The sequence below is a fragment of the Sycon ciliatum genome, chromosome 1 (genome assembly GCF_964019385.1).
Source record: "Sycon ciliatum chromosome 1, ocSycCili1.1, whole genome shotgun sequence".
NCBI lineage: Eukaryota > Metazoa > Porifera > Calcarea > Leucosolenida > Sycettidae > Sycon > Sycon ciliatum.
In genome coordinates this window covers 68,183,668-68,210,564 of record NC_088643.1, presented here as the reverse complement: position 1 = coordinate 68,210,564, position 26,897 = coordinate 68,183,668, and the positions used below count along the sequence as shown (strand labels likewise).

At 47.5% G+C, this 26,897-nt stretch overlaps 3 protein-coding genes across 4 annotated transcripts in view; 2 read left to right on the top strand and 1 right to left on the bottom strand.

The window, feature by feature from the left end:
- Positions 1 to 1,492: 1,492 nt before the first annotated feature.
- LOC135805081 (serum response factor-like) lies at positions 1,493 to 15,808 on the top strand. Of its 2 annotated transcripts, XM_065319074.1 has the most exons (5): positions 1,493 to 1,803; positions 4,595 to 4,671; positions 9,745 to 10,102; positions 12,939 to 13,190; positions 14,354 to 15,808. In XM_065319074.1, the coding sequence occupies exons 3-5, from the start codon at positions 9,800 to 9,802 to the stop codon at positions 14,873 to 14,875; spliced, it is 1,077 nt and encodes a 358-aa protein (XP_065175146.1). In that variant the 5' UTR covers positions 1,493 to 1,803; positions 4,595 to 4,671; positions 9,745 to 9,799; the 3' UTR covers positions 14,876 to 15,808. The 2 variants fall into 2 exon arrangements, with proteins under 2 accessions (XP_065175146.1, XP_065175145.1); XM_065319073.1 differs by lacking the exons at positions 1,493 to 1,803; positions 4,595 to 4,671 and having other exon boundaries at positions 9,437 to 10,102.
- A 1,899-nt stretch (positions 15,809 to 17,707) lies between these two features.
- LOC135805076 (ubiquitin carboxyl-terminal hydrolase 30 homolog) lies at positions 17,708 to 20,427 on the bottom strand. The gene is made up of 2 exons (XM_065319068.1): positions 19,101 to 20,427; positions 17,708 to 18,255 (listed from the first exon to the last, which is right to left on the bottom strand). Exons 1-2 carry the CDS (start codon positions 20,174 to 20,176, stop codon positions 18,039 to 18,041), a joined length of 1,293 nt encoding a protein of 430 aa, XP_065175140.1. The 5' UTR covers positions 20,177 to 20,427; the 3' UTR covers positions 17,708 to 18,038.
- Positions 20,428 to 20,602: 175 nt separating this feature from the next.
- The window catches only part of LOC135805075 (neutral alpha-glucosidase AB-like), a 26,143-nt gene continuing 19,848 nt past the window's right edge, over positions 20,603 to 26,897 (top strand). Inside the window, exons 1-4 of the mRNA XM_065319067.1 lie at positions 20,603 to 21,058; positions 24,861 to 25,112; positions 25,325 to 25,492; positions 26,285 to 26,361. Coding sequence (XP_065175139.1) covers positions 20,934 to 21,058; positions 24,861 to 25,112; positions 25,325 to 25,492; positions 26,285 to 26,361 — 622 coding nt within the window. The 5' untranslated portion in view covers positions 20,603 to 20,933. The remainder of the gene's footprint in view (positions 21,059 to 24,860; positions 25,113 to 25,324; positions 25,493 to 26,284; positions 26,362 to 26,897) is intronic.

Here is a 26,897-nt window from a genome sequence, read left to right as displayed (position 1 = left end):
GATTCCAGTTGTCCTCAGTGTGCTGTGTACTTTGCTTGATGCTGTGCTGCTACTGCAGTGTGACAATCAATTGAGAGAGCGATAGCGCCAGCAGAGTGCATGCGGGCTTGAGTAGTACTGGTCTAGCAGACACTCATCAGTCTCGGCAGGCCAGGCTTGCATGCAGATTGTGACGACCAACAAGGTAACAGTTGCAACTCATGCTCCGATCCTGGCCAGAGGGCCATGTGTACTGTAGTCGACCCTGTCCGCGTGGTTGTTGAGATCTATGCCAAGGCCTAGGGGGCGTCGGACACGGTACGGTCACTACGGTATTGACCGTACCACTTTTTGCCCCGTGTACCCCGTGAATCAATAAAATACGCTGATCTGGGCTCTAAATTTCCAAAACTGTCGGCCTTCCGACGCCCCTGTATGCATCATATATTCCACTCTCACTACTGAGCAATGGTGTTGTGCTACTCCCAGACTCCCGTCGCATGCCGCTGTAAGTATCAGACCTACATGGCTTTAGTAGCCGGTTACGGACAAGAGTACATAGCGGTTAACCACGAGTATGCAACTGTGATTGTGCGGGGTCAGTAGCCAGTAGGCACTATTCACATGATTCAAGACAGGGCACTAATCGGTCGAGTACGGTTTAGTTCGTCGGTTGGTAAGCGCTAGGCATGTCATGCACGCTGTGATGTTAGACGACTTGCCGTACTCCCGCACACATAAGCCCACGGGCTTATGTCCGGACATAAGGGAGGTTCTGCTATACGTGAAACGTAGAGAAATCACGTAGAGAGCAGGTGTCTGGGTCAGAGTCTACGGCTTCGCGTGTTTTGGCTCCAGATTTCTACGCGGAGATGGGGTTCTCTACGTTGTGGCACACGCAGAGAAAATGCGTACGGATTTGCTGGGTATCGATCAACTGCATGCAGAAAACTGCCAAATATGGAAGGGGAAATTCCCAGTACACATTCCACGTGACTTCTCTAGGTGAAACCAAGAGTACATAACCCCGGGGGGTTATGTACTCTTGGTGAAACGTAGAGCAGAACGGCATTTCTTTACGTTACGGGAACGCGAAGAAAGTTCGCGTGATTCTTTGCGTCGCGTTCCCAAAACGTAGAGCAGAACCTCCCTATAAGCACATGTGAAACACCCGGGAGCTGAATACAGTACTACTACTAACACCATTGTTTAGGACACAGTACAGACAAACTCATGCAAGTTTATTGCACATACCATGATAATCGCATGTGCTTCTACCATAATATTAATACCAGAACATGTTTACACAGTATACTTGACACAGCAAGAAATCTTTTTGCAGCAATTTTTCGCTTATCAGCGCATGCGCGCTTATAGCGATACATCATGTGGGGAATTCGGTATGACTGTTATTTTTTATTTTAGCGTCTTGATCTTGCATGTCTGTACCGTACACGTAGATCTACCGATCACGTCTGATCTCTGATCTAGCCAGGTTTCTTTCACGGTTCTTTACTGGTCTCGTTGTTTTCGTATCCTTTGCTCTTCGGTCGCTCTTTTCTCCACCCGTTGATCGAAGTCGGTCTTGTTCGAAGTTGTTTGTGTCAGAGAAGCACAGCATTGGTTATTGCGGTGCTCCAACTACTAGTACGAGCCACGACCCTGAGACGGTCGCTATCCGAGTTTCGCTCGCTTCGTCCGTCATCATATCTCACTAGCTCATCGCTGGTGTTCACTGTTGAACAGTATCTAGATTCTAGGCCTGGCACTCGAGTCGTTTATCGCCCCGTCGCCTGCGCTCTCCTCGTGAAGAGATCCATCAAGGTTAGTTTGTGTTCTTTTTTTGAAAACGTTTCTTTCGTTCTGTTCTGTGTGCATAAAAGGGCTTGAAAGTCATGACATCAGAACTCAACAAGTGGATAATGACATCTCACACTCTGAGTCACAGTGGATCGATCCAGTCTGCCCAAACTGCCAAAGCAAAGTACAGACTCAGTATTGTACTATAGTGCGTAGCCCCTTCGTGTCGCACGCAAGCGTGAATTTTTCCTGTACCAGGTCAGACAGGAGTGGGTCCCCCCCCCCCCCCCGACCAGGATGGGCCCAGTCCCGGCGGATGTGTCGTTGTGACCGCATGGTCACACCCCCGCCCCCTCCATGCTGTGATGGGAAATCACCCAAACCTGTAATAGGCTGTATGGATCCATACAAATACCGTAAAAGCCCGTAATAAGGCCCTGGGCGGAAACACTAGTGAAGGGTCCTGGCGCTAACGTGGACCCGGGCCTTATTTCGGGTACATGAAATCCGAATTCATTGTTCTTTTCACATGAACATGTACATACCGCACTACAGTCAGACCTCGCTTAACCGCACACATCTGTTTTCCACGAAAAAGTCCGGATAGGCGAGGGAACCAAATAATGGAACACTCATACTGTATGTATGCATGACATATGCTGTAAATCGGTAACCAAAGGTTTTCTTACGGATGACGAGGGATCCGGATAAAAGAGGACTGGATAAGCGAGGTCTTACCGTACTACTGTGTTCAAGCATTCGTGGTAAGCGCAGTGTACATTGTACAGTGTAAACCATGGAATACTCCCTTCTGATCTTAGTTCCTTACACAATCCAGGCTGTATAATCTACAATTGACGAAACTTTGTGGCGCTTTCCGATTCACAAATCCAGGCATACCCGTTTTCATATCTTAGTTTACGATAGTCGGATCTGCCATTTTTTTCTGCCAATGCTTATCTGTACTATCTGCGACACTACCGATTCTTCCCCTCCCTCCAATTTGAACCCCACCCTTATGCCCTTTTCACCGCACAAAACTCCCTACGGATTAGCATCTACGGGTATTTGCTTTTGGAGGATTGCTTTTAAATTCAAGGAAGAAAGAAAGAAACGAAATGCTTAAAAGAGTTTTTTTTTAGTACTCCTTGGTGCAATTATTACCGCACATTCATGTGGAGCTGTGCATGCACTACGCCAGCTGCGTACTGGGCCTGTGCGGAGTTCTCCCATGGGCGTTCACTTGGAGGGGATGGTAAGGGGGGGGGGGGGGGGCTGAAACGGAACAAGAGTGTTGACATGCGGCACCTGGGCGCGTGCACGGATCAGTAGTGGCCGTTATACTGGGTGGGTGTTAAAAAGTCAGGGTTGTCATCACTCCGGGCTGACTGTGTCAGTGACGTAGCACTTTCAAGCCCAATATAGCCCGTGTGAACTTTACATATTTTAGTCATGGTGTCCTGCTGGTGTGCGTAACAGTTACCAATTGCTGCACATGTTATCATGCTCAAAGAGATCTATGACTCTATGTACAGTAAAACCTGTGACTACAGACCACCGTGACTAGCGACCAGCCTGGTACTACAGACCACCGTGACTAGCGACCAGCCTGGTACTACAGACCACCGTGACTAGCGACCAGCCTGGTACTACAGACCACCGTGACTAGCGACCAGCCTGGTACTACAGACCACCGTGACTAGTGACCAGCCTGGTACTACGGACCACCGTGACTAGCGACCAGCCTGGTACTACAGACCACTTCACCAGGCACGGACGGTCTCACATTCATATTTCATACATGTATAATATTATAGTTATGCAGTGCAAACCTCTAACTAAAGACCACCTGCCACTAAAGACCGCTTTCTCTGGCCCCAAGGGCAAGGGGTGGTCGTTAGTCACAGGTTTTACTGTACATGCACATGTACTTGCTATCTCCGTGCTGGGGGCAGTTTTTTAAAGGAGCTATCTCTCATCATCAGCTGCCTGGTCTTACTGCTACATACATGTGCACTGTAAGCATGAAACTCTAAACTGCGCTGACTAATGCCGAGTGGTCCCTCATCTCCCAGGTGTGAACTGCTCTGCGCTCAGCTGGTATCGAGTACTATTGCAGCAGCTGTTGCTACTTCTCTAGGAAGACCTACGTGTATAGAAGCTGGGTGTATCCTAGGCTAAAAGTATTGGATACTGAAACTGAAGAAAAAACGCAGCAACAACAAGGGGTAAGTTCACGGCAAAAAAGAAAGATGTAGTGGCAATATGTGAGATTAAGGAATTGCCATTGCCGTGCAAGTGATTTCCACTCAGGAGCAATGTGCATTGACTTTGTTCCTTGTGAGTGGACCAGTACGGCTGATGTTTACATTTACGCTCTAGGAACTACAGCCTTTAATTTGTCAGCTTTTTAGGTAACGTTTTAAAATCATCTTGCTCGTGATCCTTTCCAGCAAAGGCATGTGCATGCTTTTGAAAAAAGTCCTACGCCAGTACAACAAACTGGCAGACACTGGCCTGTTGTTGACACTCCAATGTCCTTATAATTATACTACATGTATTATGGTTAACATCAAGAGTCTAGAACTCCTCTGTACATGTCTTGCTTGGACTGAACGGTACACATGCTACTGCCTATAAATGCCGGAAAGAGGCCGGTGAAAGCTGCCCTGACACTTGCATGCAAAGTGCAAGCCATAAAAGGGACACAGAGTGAGCTGGTTAATCACCATAAGCATCTAATTACTGCCTTTTACTTGAAAACCTTACTGACTCGTTATGTGCATGGCTGCATACCGGTGTGTCTGCTTGGCAGTTCTACGGCCAGATCAAAGGCAGCAAGAGTTGCAAGGATCACAACACTTGACAGCTTGAGCGAAACTGTGTTCTACAGTAAGTCATGCTAATTAGTGCTGCGGTATAGGTATGATGAGACCCCTTCATTGCTTCAAGTACTGCATGTGTACTTTGAAGTGCATGGAGCAGCCAAGTGTATGGGATGCACAAGTAGCCACTTGACCGGTGAATTCATACCTGTGTAGTTATAGTGTTTGGCAGTGAGTGCTCCTTCACAGCATGCAGCAGCCCCTTATAGGGATAGCAGTGCAGCTGCATAGAGACTGTCCCAAAGAGACTGACTGAACTTGTTTACCCGTTTACATGAATTTATTACTGACTCACTGTGCTGGCCTGAGTCTTTTGTGCCAGCCTTTCCCCGGCAAGCCCGCTACGAATGCAGCACTCTCTCCGAAATCACTGTGCGGGCTTCACATGGTCTATCCTGTGGAGATGCTGCAAGCAGCCACACACATAACCATACTATGATCAAGAAAACAGTCTACATGGCACAGATCTATGTGTCAACAAGAGTGTAACACAGTCAAGGTGATGGAGTCCCCTGGTGTCACCAGTGATTTGCCCGATGATAGTGACTATGAATCCCTGCGGTAGAATTTCAGCATTCCACCATCACCTGTAATAGGAAAGAGCCTTGGCCAAATTTGCAACACGACCTTGACTCTTCCTTCATCTCAAGTTGTTTGGTTGGAGAGAAAAAGGGATAAACTGTATCATGGGATACGCATATCTACACGTACATGTTGATCTACATGCGGCCAGATGCATGTCTCTTGAAATGAGGGTGTGACTGGTCACAGGGATGCTGCTTGTACAGTACTACTAATATGGTCATTTCCAAGCTCAGACTATGCCTGATAATGTAGGAGTTGTGTTTACTCCGCAGGGCCAAAGTCATATTCCTCAGTCGCCTACTAGAGAAACTGTTGTGATCTATAAAAGGCCTCACTCAGGAATGCGCCCTTGAGCGAGTGCAAATGCTAGTAACAGCTGAAGCAATTGTAAAACGCTGGCTAGGGCACCACTACTGCAACTCCGTGGATCAATCAATTTGTTCGCAAACCAAACGATCCACGGATTTGCTCCATTGTCTCTTTACCAAGTTCGGAAAAATCTAGTAAATTGATATTTCGGCCCAGGACCATCATCTTTGTTAACTTATAAACAGTGTGTCAGCAATAAGCATAACATACAAGAACAGGGTGGCGAGCTCATCACCGGATAACTCCACGACGTGACATCCGTTTGAAACGGTTCCACTGGACTTTATCTTGGGCTCTCTCTCTCTCTCTCTCTCTCTCTCTCTCTCTCTCTCTCTCTCTCTCTCTCTCTCTCTCTCTCTCTCTGTCTCTCTCTCTCTCTCTCTCTCTCTCTCTCTCTCTCTCTCTCTCTCTCTCTCTCTCTCTCTCTCTCTCTCTCTCTGTGACTCTTTCTCTGACTCTCTCTCACTCTCCCCCCCCCCCCACACACACGCATACACATGGAGAGACACAGGCACACCCAGACACCTGTCCTGTCGAGCCACTGCCAGAAGGGCCAGGTGGGCCTGAAGGGCACCGGAGAGAGGATAAGAGAATGTCATCCCATTGCCTGGGACACAATGGCGAGGGTTCGTCTGGATTTGGGTCATCGGTGATTGCGACCACGAGGCCGACGTATGGTCGGGGGAGTACTGGAGCAACGGTGCCTATTCAGGGGTGTCGCACACGGCCCGGTCACCACGGAATTGGGAGTACCACTATTTGACCCAAGCAAAGAGACTATCTTCTAGCTTTGCAGTGCGGAGCGTGGCGCTTGAGGTCCCCAGGACGACGGCAGACCTGTCAACATGCGCAGCGGAAGCCAGAGTTATGATCAGGGGGAGTACAGGCGGGAGGACGACGGTGAGCAATCTGAGCGACCCCCTCCCTCCCCCCCCCCCCCCCCCATCCACGAAAGCGGTGGTGTGGCGTCATCGTAGATGATTTCCGGTCCATCAGCCCCCCCCCCCCCCCCCTGCACCTTCTGACTGCTGGCGTGCTGTTGCCCAAGATCACCCCCCCCCCCACACACACACACACGCGCGCACATCGTTGGATGCCCAACGCCGGAAGGCAGTGACTGCCGTCAAGCCTTTAAACGGTAATGCGGCTTCAAGTCGCAGGCACACCGGTAAGTCCAGATGGGAGGGAAACCCTGCAGCTACTGCTTCTGTGCGTCTGACCAGTTATTGAGTAATTCCATGGTGATCGCCAATCACACTGCGTGTAAACTGCAAGCGTGTGCATGCTCATTGTTCTAATGAGATCTCCTCGCCCTGCTTGGCGCAGCCCTGGACATTGGGCAAAGCCGTGACCTTGCGCTGAAATAAGCGGGTAGATAATGTCGTCAACATCTGCTCTCCTATGTGTGTACTTCAGTATATGCATGTACATGTATCGTCAACATCTGCCCGCCTAGGAGAGTAGATATCACGAATATCTGCCCGCCGAGCGCTTTTCCGGGCACATAACACGCTATACAGGTAATGGTACAGTGCTGGCAACTGAAATCCGACCCCTGATTTTTGAGCTCGAGTGCAGCACCAATTCTAGCGGTCTCTATTTCGTAGTGTTACAACTAAAATCCTGTGCTGGGTCCTTGCAATGTGAATGCACCGCTCCAGGGGTCGGATTTCAGTTGACAGCACTCTACATGTACATGCCCAGCTAAATGCATGCATGTTTCATTGCTATCACTATATATGTATCAGGTTCGGCTTCATTCTCTGTGCTTGCTGCGCTGATGGGTCCACCAAAGTTCGCACATCCGCGTTACCTCCGGCTTACGAGAAACACAATCTTTAGAACCGTCCACCTCTCCACACTGCGCTATTGGCCCAAATTCACAGCACCACTCCCCATACTGGACCATAGCGAGGAAGTTCGTCACTTTTCTATGTAGGAAGTGAGCAATTGCGCCACTTTACCCTATAAATACACTCATTCCTTTATCTGCTATTCATTCGTTATCTACCTCCACTGAGGAGCTCTTAATGAGCGAAACAGCTGTCTGCAGGATACGGAACATCTACCCAAGAACGAACTTCCTCGCTATGGAGTGGTGTTGTGAATTTGGGCCAAGAGCGCAGTGTGGAGAGGTGGCCGGTTTTAAAGATTATTTTCAAATGGCCGAGTTTGTCGCTACTTCTCAGTTACGAGAAACACAACCAGTTGCTTAGAGAAGTTTCGCTCGTGCCAGGCCACCACCATGCCTGATTATACCAGGGTGGCAGACGCAACGCCTAACGCTATAACAACGGTGAGGGTGAGATGGTAAGTCTCATGGCCAATGCCCGATATGCCATTGGGGGCGAACCTCGTTAGCTGCATCTATGTTAGCTGCATCTACCCTGATCTACACTACACTCTACAGACTGCTGGCATGGCCAAAGAAATCCAACCTCATGAATAAAGTAGTGCCGCCGTGCGCCATCGAGTGCGCACGAGTGCACAGCTATTTTATGCATGAGGTTGGATTTCTTTGGCCAGTCCTGTCCTGTATGTCATTCCAAGTAGTGAGTAGATCTACTACCCAGTTGACCGTGGGTGTCGGTGCAGTTCATTCATGATTGTATGTACTTGTGAGCAGCAGGCAAGCCCACAACCACTCGGTCAAAGCGCTGGTACCCCAAGGACGAGGGCAAAATAATTCTGCCTGCAGATTGAGTAATTTTGAGTCTACTCTATCTCCAACTGTGTGTTGTTACCTGTAGTGACACACATAAAGCTTTAAAGGCACATGCGCTTATGAGTGAGTTTTTGTGTTATTTTGCTAGTTTTGCAGGTCGTTTTGTCTCACACATACTGTGACATAGGCGCATGCGCTTGAGTTGCTGGTGCACTAGTACCTTGCATAATTATGCACATAGTGCAATATACCGCAATGCACATTGAACTATGTGAACATAGTGTTTTTGTGGTGTCTGTGTGTCGCGGGGTGAACTGCATTTAGGTTCACTTATAAGCCCTTGCGCTTATTTGTGAGGGTGCGCTTATGCCCGGGTATAGGCACATGCGCTTATATGCGCGTCACTACGGTACATGAAGTAACAAATTGACATACATGTACAAGTCATGTAATTGTTTAGTGTCAAATACAGTGCAGTGGGGGGGGGGGGGGGGGGGTAATGCTAAGCAACTGAGATCTGACCCTGGCCCTGGTTTCGTGCTCACGGCGAGTGCAGCACACACGATACCGATTATAGCACTACACATTGTAGCGGTCTCTAGTCTGTAGTAACTAGTGTAGCTAGATGCAGCTAACGTAGTATACATGCAGCTAACGAGGTTCGCCCCCAATGGCAATGGCATGTCGGGCATTGGCTGTGAGACTTACCATCTCACCCTCGCCGTTGTTATAATACTGCTGCGTCTGCCACCCTGGTATAATCAGGCATGGTGATGGCCCGGAACGAGCGAAACTAATAAATATTGCTTCTCTCCTAACAGCTGGTTGTGTTTCTCGTAAGTGAGAAGTAGCGACAAACTAGGCCATTTTACTAGTGTACGAATGACAAGCGCGTGCTGGGTTTTTCTGTCGACATGGTGACTGTCTGATCAGGTGAGCTCCAGAAAGGAACTGTCAATTGTCGTGTAAAAATGTGTACTGGTGGTGTGCTACGCATGCGCGAACTCTACCAAACTGTTTTGGTAAAGCCAAATGACATACTGACATACTCACATAGTGCGCAAGAGCTGTTTTGAGCGACGTCCAAACTAGGCGAAGGACACATCGGGAGCGCTAATAAGGTATGATGGTGACTCCGACCGAGCGTGGTTTTCTTTTGGTGCGCTGGCGGCAGTAGACATCTGTACTCATGCACCTACCTGTAATTACTATTACTAATAGTATAGCACTAGCAGCTAGATTGACGTGGTTGTCGCCATCCCCCGTAATCGATCTCGAGTTGGCCTGTTTCTCTCAAGTAGTTTGCTACTACTATCCACTGCTGCTTCTAAAATTTTTTAGTTGCTTGCTTGCGCCCATTCTGTGATTTGTGATTGTAACAGTATTGTTCTTGCTGCTCATCGGTGATAAGAAAATATTCTCTGCATGCATCGTTTCTTCACTGATTTTTACCGATTGAAGACAATCTCAAAAGGACAGCTCGTTCGCTACAGCACAAGTTCCGCGTTCTTCAAATATGGACGGTAATATGTTTGACCAAGGCCCAAAGAAAATGGATGAGCTCGTTTCAGAGACAGTAGGCGCAAAAAAGAAGCCGAAGAGAGCATCGGCTTCTTCATTCACTGACCAAGAGCCAGATGGAGCTGTATCGGATGGCGAAGATGGTGATGATGGCGATGAGATGGTCGTCGTCAACGGGGAGCCTGTGCCCAAGAAAAAGAAGACCAAAGGACGTGTCAAAATTAAAATGGAGTTCATCAACAACAAGTTGCGGCGTTATACTACGTTCAGCAAGCGGAAAACGGGTATCATGAAGAAGGTAAGTCTCGTTTCATTTTCACACCGACGTGTTATTGATGAATTTTGAATGTGGTTCTTGTTGTAAATTCTGCAAGTATGAAGTAACTTAGTTGTTTCTGTTGACGTTTGTGTTGCTCGCAAGACGCAATTCGTCTCCTACTAGTCTTAGCGCTAGCGCGCATGCATGCTTGCAGCCCGAATGCGCACCATACCTTGTTCGAGTACATGTATACAGCTGTGTAAGCATAAGCTTTCTACCTATAATATTATAAAAGTCTTGGTACTAGTCTATCGATGTGAGATATTGGGAAAGAAGCAAAAATGCTTGGAAATTCATAAAATTAATTTTTTGTTGTCTAAAATAGTGAAACATCATAATTATTTTTATAAGTAGAAATGAGGACCAAGGAACTACAAGTTACGCTATAATGTCCACTAACACCATCAGTTACTTTACAATCAGCTCATGCGATAACATAATCATTGCTCGACACTAACCAACGGTACTGACGTTCTACACCTAACTAGAAATCTGCTCTAGCACATCTTGGATGCGCACTCCAACAGCCTTCCAGCTTGGAAGATTGGATGATGCATGCTACATGTGGGTGCGGGCAGCTGGCTGACCTCGACCAGTGACATGAGCAATTCTCTCTCCGTGCTTGAAGACGAAGCAACAATTTCATCAATGTGCGTGGGCTGCCATGCTCTATTGACGCCTGCATGCACTGTCTCATCGATCCAAAAGATTTATTCAAAAATGCAACCCCACCAATTTCTCTATGGTTATCGATAGGCCAGCTACTAGCGCCGCAACTTCAGGCATAAGAGATCGGCTCTGCGATAAATCACGGTATGCACTGTCAGCATAGGTTGAAGTCGACCTACCGGCACCAAAGGGTTCAGACTCAACTTGAGAGACCGTGGCAAAAGTACGCAGAAGCCCACAAAACAAACACAATAATTATTACCGTAAAGTACCGCCAGAGCACCCCGTCTCGCGAGAGCGCCCCACCTTGATTTTACAGCCAGGGAAAGGAAAATCGTATGGCACAGTGCAACGAAGTTTGTACGGTGTGAAAACCTTAGTATACTAGTCACACTTGGCAAGTTTTTGTGTGGAGCTCTTGTCCACTTGAAGTAGATTGAGTACGGATTGACTGCTTAACGTGTAATACGTGTACAAGGTTCGTGTCATATTGCCTACAGGCAGGAGATCATCTCCACAATACGACCACGAAAGGACGAGATGGTGGGGCGCTCTGGCGGTACTTTACGGTGGTAGTTTCGGGCGCCCCCCCCCCCCCCCCTCCACCAGAAGAATGAACATTGTTTTGTTGATGTCGGATGTGGCACGTAGATCTATGTTGCACGAGCATGCAGTGCAGGTCGTTCATCCCAACGTAGATCTGTGCGAGCTGCGCGCACCATCCATGCATGTATGTATGTGCAGTCGTGGCCAAAGAAATCTGACCCGCGAATCAAAAGTAGCGCCGCGTTTCCATTTCAATTACACTATGCAGGCTCCAAAAACAGATCTGAGGGCCGCAGCGGCCGCATGAGCCTTGGCGCTGCTTTCGGCATGTGGGTCGGATTTCTTTGGCCATGACTGTACATTCGCAAATCCTGCTTTGCTATTCATTTTTTGGCTAGAACCCCCCCCCCCCCAGGCCCCCTCGGAAAAAAATTGCCATGCGCCAACACTTCCTTGGTGTGTATGGTAAGAATTGAGTGTAGTAGCACAGATCATCTTTATAGGTAGCAGCAGCAGCAGCAGCAGCAGCACATGTTCTGTGCTCACAACCCAGTGTTGTGCATGTAACAGTAATCTACGAGTGGCTCTGAGACTGTTTGGCAGTGAAGCAGATTTCTGAGATCCTCTAGATGAAGTAGGGCTGAAACAATTATACCGATAACTCGCATATCGATCGTTAAGAGTGCTATCGATAATCGTTAGTGCTCAAAACGAGTGCTAATGATTTTTTTATGCATGCATATCAGTGACAGCATTCTAGCCCTTGCATGCACTCCATCCGATAGTGAACACGAGTATAATCATGTACTTTCAAGCGAAGTCAAATTGATTTGTGGCTTTGAAAGAGATCGGGAGAGAAGACTTTGTCTTTTCGGTTCATTTGTGGGAGAGGTCGGAGATAAGAGCAGTTGCCAGATGGTGAGGACAAGATTCTTTGTTCTAGAAACAACATTGAAATTTTCTAGTTCATGTTGACAAAACCAGCCAAATGTCTACAGATGTCAACAGTGCAGAGCCAAAATGTTCTAACGTAGCCAAGGTATCGTGGAATTTATTCATAAACTGGTGTTCGAGGTACACGGGTAGAGCCGACAAGAATCGATAAAACCAATATATCGATCGTTAATGATATCGGTTGATCGTTAGGAGTTATTGAATGATCGTTTCAGCCCTAAGATGAAGTACTTGTACCTGGCGCGTACTGTATAACATGTAGTTGCAGATGTGGTAAAATGTCGGTGCCAGGGACCTGCCAGGTTTCAGGTGTAATGTAGAATTAGGTGACCAGCGTTCCCTGCACATATACAGTGCATACTCCAGTGCCATTTAGGTGTAATCTAAAGTTTAGGTGTCTGGTTTCTCTGCCGAAATTTAAGTTTAGCCGAAAATAACATGTTATACAGTATGTTAGACTCGGGTGGAGAGCCAAGGATTAATTTATAAGAAGAGTTATACATAATTATATTAAAGCATTACTTCTAGCTCTTTGGTCCTCTTTTCTTCTTATACAGTATGTGTTCATTTTGTGTCTCTGTGGGTGCATGTACGTGCATGCTTTCGTGCGGTGCTGCCATGTGCGTGTGTGTGTGTGCTGCATCAGGCGTACGAACTGAGCACACTGACAGGTACTCAGATCATGCTGCTGGTCGCATCAGAGACTGGGCACGTCTACACGTTTGCCACTCCAAAGCTGCAGCCCATGATCACGTCCGAGAGTGGAAAAGCTTTGATCCAGACATGCCTGAACACGCCCGACCCGCCGGCAGATGAGCAAACCAGCAGAATGGTCTCGACTGGGTATGAAGAGACTGATCTCGGCTACCCGGTTGACACGGAGGACGACAGCAAGCAGGTAAACTGTTCTTCCATGAATTGATATTTCACTGTCACTATTTGCATACAAGTTTATTTATGATATGTTCGTAAAGTAAGTACCCGGGTATGAAGTGTATTGGCATGCAGCACACTTGTGTCTGTGTATTCTAGGGGTTTTCCTTCGAGCATCTATACCTGTTGAAAACACATTGCGTGTGCGTGTGTGTGCGTGCGTGCGTGTGTGCGTGCATGTGTGTGTGTGTGTGTGCGTGCATGTGTGTGTGTGTGTGTGTGTGTGTGTGTGTGTGTGTGTGTGTGTGTGTGTGTGTGTGTAGGGGTTTGCTGGCCAGAAAAACCACTTCAATCAGCCGTGTGGTGTAGACCAGGCAAAAATTATTGGTGGTCAATTCAGCAGCCTTGCATGCTGTTGAATGGTGTAGTCCAGTACAGGTTGCTATGTCTGACATAGCTGTTCGCTATCACCGCTCCAGCGATGGGCATGTCCGAGTCTGAGTGTGTCTGTTGGGTAGTAATAACCGTTTCCAGTGCAAGAGCACTTACTACAGGTTTGGCCGGCATGATGCGTACACGCAATGTTGACATTGGGCACTAAAAAATAGTGCCGCTTTTCTCACCAGTAATGGATTCTCATCCTAGGCTCTCTGGAAAGCTGAGAACCTCCTTTGTCAATCCATGGTGCTCAGTGCTGCGTAGGCACAGAAGAACAGCCTACAGACACGTAGTACAATTCGACACTTGGAGACAATTTCTTTTGGTTTGCAGCTCATACTCAACGCACAGCAAACAATTCAAACATCAGAATCAGGCTGTTCAAGCGCTCATTTGGTGCTGGTCACGCATGGGTGGTGCACTGGGGAAATCCCCGCACTCAAATACTTCAGCATGAGTGCGTCACAATCACACGCTTGAAATTTCAACTTCACCCGTATCCTGGACTTCGAGCTTTGGCGCTTGCGTACTTAACTTTGCGCTTGCATCGTTAGAAAGCTACGTTCGGTAGCTTTCCAATGAGCCCTCAAGTTGAATTTGCAGTAGGGAGACTGAAGTTATAGCAGTTTGCACAGTGGCCTATGCGTGATGTACCGGTAGTTGTTGTAATAATGCAATCTTTGGACGTGGATAATACGTATTGTGAGATGCACTAACTCCTCTCCACCTTCATTCGGTCTGTTACTTTAGGCCTCTGATGCTGAATATGAGGATGCAGACATGGTGGTTGCTCATGAAGTTGCCACTATCAATCCAACTCACGAAGTGTCTTGCATGGGTGTAACCCCACCACCTCCTCCGCTGATGGGCAGCTCGGAAACCGGCGCACATGGTGAACAGGCGCATGCCAGTGTGTCGGCGAGTGCTACTCTATCGCCACCTCATGCACACGCCGTTGCTGCTGCTCAAGCTGAATCCGTCAGAAGTAACAGCCAGCACGTCGTGACCAGCAATCCAGGACGAGCCTTGACCGCTGGTAATGCACACTCGGTTACAAGGGGCGGCGCTCAGTTGTCAACGCCAGCAGTGACCAGCCAGTACCAGCAACAACTGCAGCAGCAGCAACAACAAGCGCACAATGCTAACAGGCTGGCAGCTGGAGCAAATAATCCTGTCGTGGGAGCATCTAGTATGCCAACAAACAACTTTATGCCTCAAACCAATGGCATATTGATGTCGTCCCCAGGGAAGGCTAGGGTAGTACGAAGGTAGCGCTACTCGCATATTTAGGCCAGGTCATGGAGAAAAAACAACTGAACCTGTTGTGAACCTGTAGTGTATATAATGCTTGGTAATGGTGCAGTCGTCTGCAATGGAGTGCTGTGCAGATGACATTGTGTTAGTGCTAATGTTGAAATGTGTACCGTGACACATGGAATGCCATGGCGCCCATTGCCTGATGAGTAAAGCAACTGCTAGTCTGCTACTGTACATGCAAAGTTAGTTCAATGTTCTATCCGCTCTTATGACATTCTTCTCTACATTCTTCGTCTCCGGGATTTGGCATGTGTTTGTGTTTGTCACTGTGGACTGCTTGTGTAATGTTGCTGTGTAGTGATTGTGGTAACATGTAGAGTTGTGGATACGCGATATTGAAACTGACAGGGGCTGCCATTCACACGTTCATGTACTCGTCTTGATTTGTGTCTGTTGATGTGTAATCTGCTTGTATATAATTATATGCTTTTAATTTCTACCGCCCACGGCCGCACAAAGTCCTTGGCTACAAAAAAAATTGAAAATCTCTCCGAACCAAACTTCAAATTATTTTTGTAGCCAAGGACTTTGTGCGGCCTTGGGCGGTGGAAATTAAAATCATGACAAGGCTACAGAGGAGTTACGCCATTCTTATTATATATGCTTGTATATATAAGTACTAGTTTTCGCTTGGAGTTTCACAAACCATGTGAAAATTACTTTTGTAATAGACCGCTTCGAGCAAGGCCTAGTTTAATTTTTTCTTTATTACTTGGAGAGTTTGTTGCATTACGCGGTACACCATGTATATTGTGACCAGTCATCTGTGTTCTTTGATTTTCTAATAGTCCAGATCATGAGTTGGTTTGTTTTGTCCAGTATTTTTTTCTTCAACAACCGACGCCTGCACTCGGCAAACAGAGTGCACAGTATTCGTCTGGATTCTGATCGACATATTTCAGCATGGGTCCGTGTGTGCGCGTGTGACGAAACTCTGCACCTTCACTTGCTTGGCCTGCACACATATTGCAACTTGATACTTTTGATGGCAATCTTGCCAAAACGTACAATGATTAATGGACCCAAGAGTTCTCCTCCCTACTTCTGATATCAGGCAGTCGTCAAATACTATGCAACTCCTGCGTGAAAATACATCCAGTGCCCCTCCCCCCCCCCCCCCTACCTATTTACATCATGCTAAATGGTGTATATAACTCCTAACTTAGAAGGGTACTTGAGTACTTGTACTGCCCTCGGGGCTATCTCACGAGGTCGGAATTTTCTGGCTAGGACTGTACTTTGTCGGCAAGGATTGCTCTTGTCCAGTGACCCGGACATGGGTCAAGTGTCACCAAAACTGTGACAGTTCTTGCCTGTACTTTACCTGAAGAGAAGGCCCGAAAGCACACAAGTGAAAGTTCAAAATGTTGTTTGTTGAAGAACCGGAAGTGTGTTCTCTTCCTTAGTGTTAACAACTGTGAAGTACCGTATTTTCCGGAGTATAAGCCGCACTGGAGTACAGTGGAGATTGGATATAACGACACTCCTTCGGGAGAGAACAAAATGTCCATATTCGATCTGTCACTAAACCCGATCTTCACAGAGGACTTACTAAGCGACTTGGGCAACAGAATTGTGTCGCTAAACTCAATCTGTCGTTTTATGCACGGTCGTTATATGCACGGTCGTTATATCCCATCTCCACTGTATACGGCTGAGACTATAAGCCGTACCCGGGTTTTTGTCACGAAACACCCTACAACCATTCATTTGACTATCGTAGCAAAATCCGCACTGACCTTTTTGGGGTGCATTACCAGTGTCTAAAGTGCGGCGTATACTCCGGAAATACGGTAACGTTTTAAGACAAAACTGTGAAGTACAGTAAAACCTGGTTTAAGCGACCACCCCATGGTGCAAGCAAAAGCGGTCGTTAAAGCCAGGTGGTCTTTAGAACCAGGTCCCACAGTGTCTGTGTAGAACTGTCCGCGCATGGAAAAACGGCCGTTAAAGGGGAAGTTAAGGCAAAAATTAAAATTTCACCAGTTGTAGTCTTCGGGGTGCTGAGTCGAATGGTCGTGGTCCGAGGAAGCTGAGACGCTCCTTTCCTACTTGAATCCCAAACGAACTCGCGCACTTCCACCGAAACTGGGTGACTACGCCCTACTAGATGGGGATTTGTATGCAAAATGTCACTAAAAGCGCCATTTCGTTCTTATAAAAGCATGGATGACCGCGATTGGCCCATATGTTGTAGTCTTTTGGACGCTGAGTCGATTGGTTTTGGTCCGAAAGGGCTGCGATGCAGCGTTCCTCCTTTATTCCCAATAGAACATGGTTGAACAAGCGGTCACGTGCTCCTGCGTACGCGAGTCACCTGGTAACCGTGCCTGCAGGGTACAACTTACTAGCCTGTTTGACCTTTTTTGGGTGCGGTCCTGTCACTCGAGTTGAACCTTGGTGTGAAAGTTGTCGCCTGCTGGCGTGGTGACCAGGTGATTTGGGCACCCAGGAGCACGTGACCGCTTCTTCAACCATGTTCGATTGGGAATAAAGGAGGAACGCTGCATCGCAGCCTTTTCGGACCAAAACCAGTCGACTCAGCGTCCAAAAGAGTACAACATATGGGCCAATCGCGGTCATCCGTGCTTCTATAAGAACGAAATGGCGCTTTTAGTGACATTTTGCATACAAATCCCCATCTAGTAGGGCGCAGTCACCCAGTTTCGGTGGAAGTGCGCGAGTTCGATTGGGATTCAAGTAGGAAGGGAGCGTCTCAGCTTTCTCGGACCAAGACCATTCGACTGAGCACCCCGAAGACTACAGCTGGTGAAATTTTAATTTTTGCCTTAACTTCCCCTTTAAGAGCAGGTGGTCGCTAAGCACAGAGGTCGCTTACACCAGGTTTTACTACAGAGTAATAATTTATTGACAAGACCCGGTCCTAGAAGTGCGGCGTCTACTCCGGAAAATACGGTAACGTTTCATGACAAAACCATGAAGTAACATTTTATGACAAACGAGTAGACAAAGTAATAATTTATGACAAGTTCCGGTCCTAGAAGTGCAGCTTCTACTCCGGAAATACGGTAACATTAAATTTTTATGACAAGTTCTGGTGCTAGTCCAGTGACCAAAGTTACTCCCACCGGGCGACAGGCACTGGCCGATTGTCAAGTCATGAAGGCCCGCGCTCTTGTTTCTCATAAAATACCATATACGCACGGCACACATCAACATTACACTGTTCCACTTGCCGCACGGTCGCGTCCGATATCCTCCACCAGGTCGAGGGATCCGTGTGGCCGCGCCTGTACGCCACATAATGTCCTCCTCCGGCGCCGCCCTGATGCACCACGATGGATTTCAGCCGGTAATCGCGCGATCGCCACGACCTGAAAAACACACGCATGGCACATGGGTCACACGCTGATCCGGACATGTCTCTCAACAGGACAGTCCCGGCTTATGTGCAGTGCTGTCACCCACTACCGGCATGCTGTGTTACGATGCCGAAAGTTAGGAATGCCGTGGTTGGGAAATTTCAGCACCCATTACGCCGAGCCACTGCGGCACTGTAGTTCCACTAACTTTACTGTGCATACAATGTTGGTAAACCTTGTCAACTTCCTATTTGTATCAGTAAGCAGCAAGCAGCATGTTATTACAATTTATAAAGTTGATGCTGCACAGCTGCCTAGACTAGTCTACTCACAGACTCAGAACAGACAGAAGGGTGCCTAGTTGAGAGAGGCGCCCGGGTGCGAGAAAAAAGTCTGGATAAGGGATGTTTGGTGCCTGGCCTCGCAGCAATAAAGGGATCCGCGACACCAGCCAGTGCTGCCACGTTTTTTTTAGTGCAACAAATTTTGGAGCATTTTGGAGCACTTTGAACATATTACACATGTTTCGGGTGCTGGTCGTGATGCTAGTAAGTGCGTTTTCCTCTGCCCAAGGTGTACGTCTTATCCGAGTTCTACTGTACACGTGCAGTAAAACCTTTGCTAAAAGACCACCAGTCTACAAAGACGGCTATTCTGTACACCAGGCAGCATTCGCAACTAGACACAGGTCTCGCTGTACCCTACTACATGTCCATGCGGGTCCTCAGCAATGACCCACCCAAGTCCTTTTCTGCTGCTACTCAGAGTTTCGTGTTAAAGAACACTCATCGGACGACAGCATGATAACCTACCCTAGTACATGTAGCATGTGAAAAGAAGTGAAGAAGTGCGCTCACCTGTACTGCTGCCGTACATCTCCAGCTTGGGCATTACCGCCCAGCCGCTGCTGCTGCTGCTGATCTCCATGAGCAGTTGTGAACGGGCTCATGTCGAGCAGTTCCGGGCATGCAATCGCCGTTTCGCTCTTCAGCGGCGTTCCCGTCCGCATCCAGTAGAGACGCTGGATCTGCAAGCACAGGCAGCGCGGCAGCCGGGCCACCGACACAGACTTCGTGAAGTTGGAGCGGACCGTTGGCGTTGCCGCCGTCAGGTGGCTACTGGTGACGCGTGCCAGTGTGCGTGTGCAGCTGTCACATTCCACGCCTTCCAGTGTTTCTTGTCTGCAGAACCACTTCAGCAGCTGAGCCGTCGGCACAAACACACTGGTCGACCAGTATCGCCGCGGCAGCAGAAGTGAGAGACAGTCAAAATGCGAGTACTGCAGCGGACGGCACTGCCCGCACGCTGTGCACTGCATGCTCGTCACCAGCAGACCATTAAACGGGTCGCCATTGCTGCCACCGCCGCCGCTGCCTTGAAAGAGGTAAGGCAGGGCGGTGACGCTGCGCCGTGGAATGGTCACACCGTGCGGCACATCCCGTAGCGGCAGCTGCAACGCTATGTGAACGTCCAGTAGAGACAGAGTGTCACGCCACATGCTAAACTCATGCACAAGGGCCATCAGCATGATGTGGAAGAGCTCGTGAGCATCTTGCTCCTCGCCGCCAGTCTTCCAGCCATGCGAACACAGTGCTTGCAGCATACTCTCTGGCCAGTGAACGGCAGTATTACTATTATCTGACGATAGAGCCAGCATAACCTGATGCACACCGACGGTCATCGGCATGTAGTCTTTAATTCCTTCGGGTATATTCTTGCAAGCATCGCTCATCCAGGACACAAAGTGAGAGCTACCTGCCAGAGCCTGCAGGGTGGCGTTCATGAAACATGTATTGCCTAGATTCTGCAGGCCCCTTGCCCCTTGGAGCGATGTACTCTCGGATTTCGGGCCCAGAAGAATGTACAATCCGGCGGATGCACTGGCCGCTCCGACTGCCCAGGGCGCAAGGCGCTCCAGTAAAGAAAAGTCCATAACGGCAGAAACGTCAAGTACTGATATTCAATGGAGAATGATTACACCGGTGGGAATCCAACGAATCCATAGCACATGCAGTACTCAAGCACAAAGAGATGAGAGACTCTGACTGTCACCCATCAGGTGCAGAACTAGTTTACTCAGGCTCGAGGTCCATGATAAAAACATCAACAGAATATCTTTGTCTTCTGCTCGCCCAGTGTGGTTGAGGAATGAACTTCACAATCAGGATAACAACTCCTTCCTCACAATCAACAAAATGAAGTATTTTCAATTTCAAAACAATAATAATATTCATTCACTCTTTTTCGAAATAAAGAAACAACAAGTGCGCGATGCACGTGAACCAGGCGTGGCATATGACGTAGATGTCGTTGCACGGAAAAAGAAAAACAGAACTACACTGACACTGTTGAGTGTTGTACAAGTACAATGCAGAACTGAACTGAAGACGAACATTCAAAAGAACAATTGCTACTACAAAGTACAAGTACTGTCTTTAGCTTCCCACATACTAGTATAGTATGTCCTTCAGCTGCATAGGCCATAGCACAGATCCGGACCTGTCTATCTACCAGGAGTTGTGTACCGTCAGTGTCTTTTGAACCTGCCAGTTGACGGACCCTAGTGTTTTTCGTTTTTTTTCCAAAGGTTCGCTCGCATCAACACACCTGTTCTCAGAATGACACCTGAGCTGCAGCTGCTTTAGTTCCTGTTTTTTTTTAATAGTACTTCCGCGCACTACATTGGAGGAATGTTAGTTCGAGGTGGTGTCACTTGGATCGTGACGTTTGCTATTTGCTGGTACTCAGCAATTAAGCTTAGCTCTTCAGCTGATACGAGCAATTTCAAAAAGTGCCAAGATGTTTCATTCTGCAGGTAAGTATTATGCACTGGTAGAAAAGCAAGTTGAATACACGTAGATCATACCAAGAGTCCATACCCCCCCCCCCCAACAGTATACAACTCTGCACATGGGGTCCGGGACTGCATGCTGCCCACATTACGTGGCCTCAACTGGGGAATTGGCTGGGCTGTGGGGTCAGTATTGACAAGAGTACATAACCCCCCCCCCCCCCCCCCCCCCCAGAGTGTGCAACTCCACTATGGCCCATATATGGGTGCTGTCCCGACAGAATTTCAAGTTGACGTCGTTTTGAAGGAGCATTGCGTCATAAATAATGACGTCAACTTGAAATTCTGTCGGGACAGCAGGGTGTGTGGGAGTTGCACACTCTGGGGGGGGTTATGTACAGTACTGTCGGGCGCCGAAGAACGGAGCGCCGAAGACCGGCCAGGCTAGAATTTCATCAAGCACAGCATACCAATGTATACGCGGTGACTCAACTGCGCATAGACTGTAATACATGAAAATAAGAACGGTCTAGGCTAGGAGGCTGAGCCCCCAGTTCTTTGGCGACCGACAGTACTGTACTCTTGGTATTGACAAGAGTACATAAACCTTGGTATTGATCTACAGTCAAACCTCACTAGGACGAACTTCAAGGGACCGAACGAGTTTGTTTGTCTTTAATATCCGGAGTTCTTCTTATCCAGATCTGACAAAATAATTGATATGCATATCATTTGGATTGTATTTACGTGGACGTGCATGCTGTGGCAAATGTAAAACATTTTTTCATAACATAACCCAGCAACAGGTAAGCACAATGTGCAATGAATTCATGACAGCAAACATCCGCCTTGTAACATGTTTTGCCAGTACAAGAAGCCTCGACTATCGTAAAAACTTCAGCCAGCGTACCCACGGGGACCGAAAGTTCCTACTACAGTCATGCTGATTTTGTTCAAATCACGCTTGAAAGTAGTTTGTCTTCACGAATGTTCGCCGTACAGAGTTCGTCGCAAACGAATAGTTTTGACTTGATATGATGTTGATTCTCAGGTCATGAGCCTGTGAAAATCGGTGCGAGCGAGCGATTTGCGATTTTTTATTTTATTTCCCACAATTTTTTTAATTTCCAAAGATAGGGTCACACATATGTACATGGTCACATGTTCATTAACTCTTTACCATCCGTGTGTACTTGAATCGATCTCTAGAGATCGATGGACATGCATACACTGAAACATTCGTAACTCGATCGATTCTTTGCGGAATTAAAAAAACTAAGTATCTAGGAAGAAGCCGAAGAGCCCAGCTTTCCATTGCATCAATCGGTGAAGAGCTGCGATGTTGCATTCCAAAGATATGACGCTCGACATTTCAGCCACGGCAAAAATCGAATTTCTTTCCGAGTGACAGACCTTGAGCGGGGACTTTCCCCTCTCCTGGCATGCTGAGTCACTTTGGCATGCTTTGAGCGCGTGGGCAGCATGAAAAGAAACTCAAGCAAAAAATTGGAATGTTTACGATGAAGGAGCGAGAAATGGCTGGTGAGGAGAGAATTTCCTCGTATATCCAGCGATGGGGTGTATTTGAAGCTCCCTGGCGCTGGGTATGTGATCTCGGTTGTGTCCTGTTTGAGCTCAATGTACGCAGCTCGTGGAGAGCTTTCCAGAATGCCCAAGATTGCGAAAATTGGTTGACTAGAACCGAAGATATTCTCAGAATACGGTGAGACAAATTGCATTTGGGACTGCTGGGGAATTTAGGTCGGATGGTAAAGGGTTAAAGGGGAAGTTAAGGCAAAAATTAAAATTTCACCAGTTGTAGTCTTCGGGGTGCTGAGTCGAATGGTCTTGGTCCGAGAAAGCTGAGACGCTCCCTTCCTACTTGAATCCCAATCGAACTCGCGCACTTCCACCGAAACTCGGTGACTGCGCCCTACTAGATGGGGATTTGTATGCAAAATGTCACTAAAAGCGCCATTTCGTTCTTATAAAAGCACGGATGACCGTGATTGGCCCATATGTTGTAGTCTTTTGGACGCTGAGTCGACTGGTTTTGGTCCGAAAAGGCTGCGATGCAGCGTTCCTCCTTTATTCCCAATCGAACATGGTTGAAGAAGCGGTCACGTGCTCCTGGGTTCCCAAATCACCTGGTCACCACGCCAGCAGGCGACAACTTTCACACCAAGGTTCAACTCGAGTTCAACTCGATTGACAGGACTGCACCCTAAAAAGGTCAAACAGGCTAGTAAGTTGTACCCTGCAGGCACGGTGACCAGGTGACTGGTGTACACAGGAGCACGTGACCGCTTCTTCAACCATGTTCGATTGGGAATAAAGGAGGAACGCTGCATCGCAGCCTTTTCGGACCAAAACCGATCGACTCAGCGTCCAAAAGACTACAACATATGGGCCAATCGCGGTCATCCATGCTTTTATAAGAACGAAATGGCGCTTTTAGTGACATTTTGCATGCAAATCCCCATCTAGTAGGGCGCAGTCACCCAGTTTCGGTGGAAGTACGCGAGTTCGATTGGGATTCAAGTAGGAAGGGAGCGTCTCAGCTTCCTCGGACCATGACCATTCGACTCAGCACCCCGAAGACTACAACTGGTGAAATTTTAATTTTTGCCTTAACTTCCCCTTTAATTCAGGCCAGGGAGTAGAAAAATACCGGTATTTTACCACTCCCTGATTCATGCCTTTCGCATTGACCGTTTTCATGCGCGCATATGCATGCATAGAATTTAAAAAAATCGTCGGTGCACCGCCAAAAATCGGTGCGCGCGTACTTGAGAATCAAAGATATTTTTTACCATGGCCTTATCAGTGTTCGTCTTATCAGTGTTCGTCTTATCAGTGTTCGTCTTATCAGTGTTCGTCTTATCAGTGTTCGTCTTATCAGTGTTCGTCTTATCAGTGTTCGTCTTATCAGTGTTCGTCTTATCAGTGTTCGTCTTATCAGTGTTCGTCTTATCAGTGTTCGTCTTATCAGTGTTCGTCTTATCAGTGTTCGTCTTATCAGTGTTCGTCTTATCAGTGTTCGTCTTATCAGTGTTCGTCTTATCAGTGTTCGTCTTATCAGTGTTCGTCTTATCAGTGTTCGTCTTATCAGTGTTCGTCTTATCAGTGTTCGTCTTATCAGTGTTCGTCTTATCAGTGTTCGTCTTATCAGTGTTCGTCTTATCAGTGTTCGTCTTATCAGTGTTCGTCTTATCAGTGTTCGTCTTATCAGTGTTCGTCTTATCAGTGTTCGTCTTATCAGTGTTCGTCTTATCAGTGTTCGTCTTATCAGTGTTCGTCCTAACCAGGTTTGACTGTACTATGGTTTCTAACCTCCAAAAGTTCGTTTTTCTCAAAGATTTCGGAGGGTTGCGTGCAATGTGTTACATACAGGAGTTACCTTTGAATCTATCACGTTAGGCGTGAAATCACTGCGCCTAAACTGTACGAAAATTCGAATGCACTTGGATTGGTCGTCATTTTTTTACTGTGTACGAAAGGCAGCGTGCCGCACAGAGCAAGACATCCATAGGTCGGAGATCAAGAGTCACACTCTTAGGAGAGTATTTATAAGAGCTCTGTAGAATACCTCGTTCAAACCAGTGGATGGCTCTTCGTTTGGCGGCTGTTCTGAGTGGTTGTCTTTAGTTGTCTTTTTAGCGTAATCTTCTTCACCTGTTGTCCAGGTCACAGTTTCTGAGTCCAGAGCAGTCGAATCTTCTGTGTCAGTTTGAGGGAATGTGTGATACGGCTGGCTCGTGTCAAGATGTGTGTGTGTGTGCGCTGTGTTGTGAGCGGCATTCTGTTGTGTATTTTCTCCTTGTAGGCATCACCGGCGTCATGCTAATACAAGGAGGAGCACACAGTACAACATTGTGGCCGATTCGGTGAAACTTCACAGCTCTTCTGTGTTGCAGTTTAGCGTGGAAACGCCGCAACGGAAGAATCACCTCGACTGCCAGCTCCATGGACTGGCGCAGAAGACGCTGCGGTTACAGGTGCGCGAGCGTGATCCCATTCGTAAACGCTACGAGGTCGAGGATTCCCTGGCGGCACCGCCTGAGCCTGCCGATGATGGGTTAGTCAGTTACGAGTCCTGGTGACTAGTCCTTTTAGCCTTCTTGAAAGTAGTCTTATCAGAAAATTGTATGCAAGCATGCATGTTGGAGAATGTAATTTCAAGATACTGGTACGTAGTGGCAAGGAATACTAGTACCATGCTGGCTTCCTCGATCACATTCATTGCCCTACTCGAATGCTGTGTATTGCTTGGTGTTGTGGATGCCACAGGCTCCCAATCTCATCGCAAACTGATTCATCGACTGAACTACAGTTTGGCGATGCGACTGTTCATCTCAAGTATGCCCCGGTTTCCTTGCGTGTCAGCGTCAATGGAGTCGACGTCTTGTCACTGAATTCGAAAAAGTTGCTGGAGTTCCGCTCTAGTCAGTCCAGAGAGTGAGTTGTTCACCTGATTATTCATGTGTTACCTCTTCTTTTGCTACAATGTACGCGATTTTATGGGTTTCCCAGGGTGCTTGTGATGTTCCTTTTGCTACTTCTATTTTGTATACTGTAAAACCGGAAAGTCTTCAGCGGGATTCACAGAAGCTTTTTTTGCGATGCGACACGCGATCTGCGATGGACGCGTGCGATGTGAACTCGCGAAATACCATTCACAGAAAAAGTCAGCGATGCGACAAAGTCTTGCTGATTTGGGTACGTCACCATGACATTCGCGCGGTTTGGTACAACTAGTACAAATTTATAGGCAACTCTTGAACCTTTGTACAGCTTTGCTGTAGAAAAGGTCAAAATCGTACGCCAAATCGCTTGTCGCATCGCAAAAGTTGAGCCAAGCTCAACTTCTGCGATGACCCAATTGCGTCAGTTGCGTGGGGTGCAAGATGGCTGCGATTTGGGGATTTCCCGGGTTCGCGGCTGTCGCATCGCAAAAAAGCTTCTGTGAATCCCGCTTAACGAGTCACAAAGTCTAACATTTTAGCGACCAATTATTTTTCGTTATTTTTTGAAAAAAACGTTATCGCTAGATGTCTGTGTAAAGACGCACATACAGATGGGTGGCCAGGTAGTCATCGTTAAACTTTCTGCGCATAATCATGCCAAAATTACAAAAACGTTTAACGTTTTGGTCGTTAAACTTTCCGGTTTTACAGTACATGTGTGGGAATCACGTACAGATACTGATATAATATGATAATCATCTTACCATCTGTCTGTTCTGCCTAGGCAAGCAAGCAAGGCTGCGATCAAAGGGGGCGACTGGGAGGAAACGTTCAAGACATTCAACGATTCCAAGCCGTTTGGTATGTGTGGCCAATGCTGTACTATCACAATTATAGTACAGTAGGTATCGGTTATAGCGTGGGTGTTTGAAAAACGACTTTCTATTCTTATTTCCGATATTTCTTACGCATGATAAATCAAGTGTGGCATATCATATGCATGTGCGCAGGGGCAGGAAGATCATCGTACATGCAACGCAGCATTTCTGTGCATGTGGCTGGTCATAGTCCCATAGGCTTACCATGTGGCTATGCAACATGAGTTACATGACCACAACAGTTGAATCTGCAGCAGGACATATGTTAATAGAGAGGTTCCGCATAACGTAATTACGTTAGTAAAAAAGCGTAGTCGATCTACGGAAAGTCTTACGTAAACTGCATGCGCATCTGTGTTCCGCCATACGGAGTTTTCAAATCACGTAGCTGCCCTTGGCAACTCCGAACGCGGCAGTGTACGACCAGATCAACCTGGGGAGAGAGTCATAAATTTGTACCCTAATCCACTTACGGACCAGCTACGTTATCAGAGCCCTATCTACGTACTTTACGTAGAC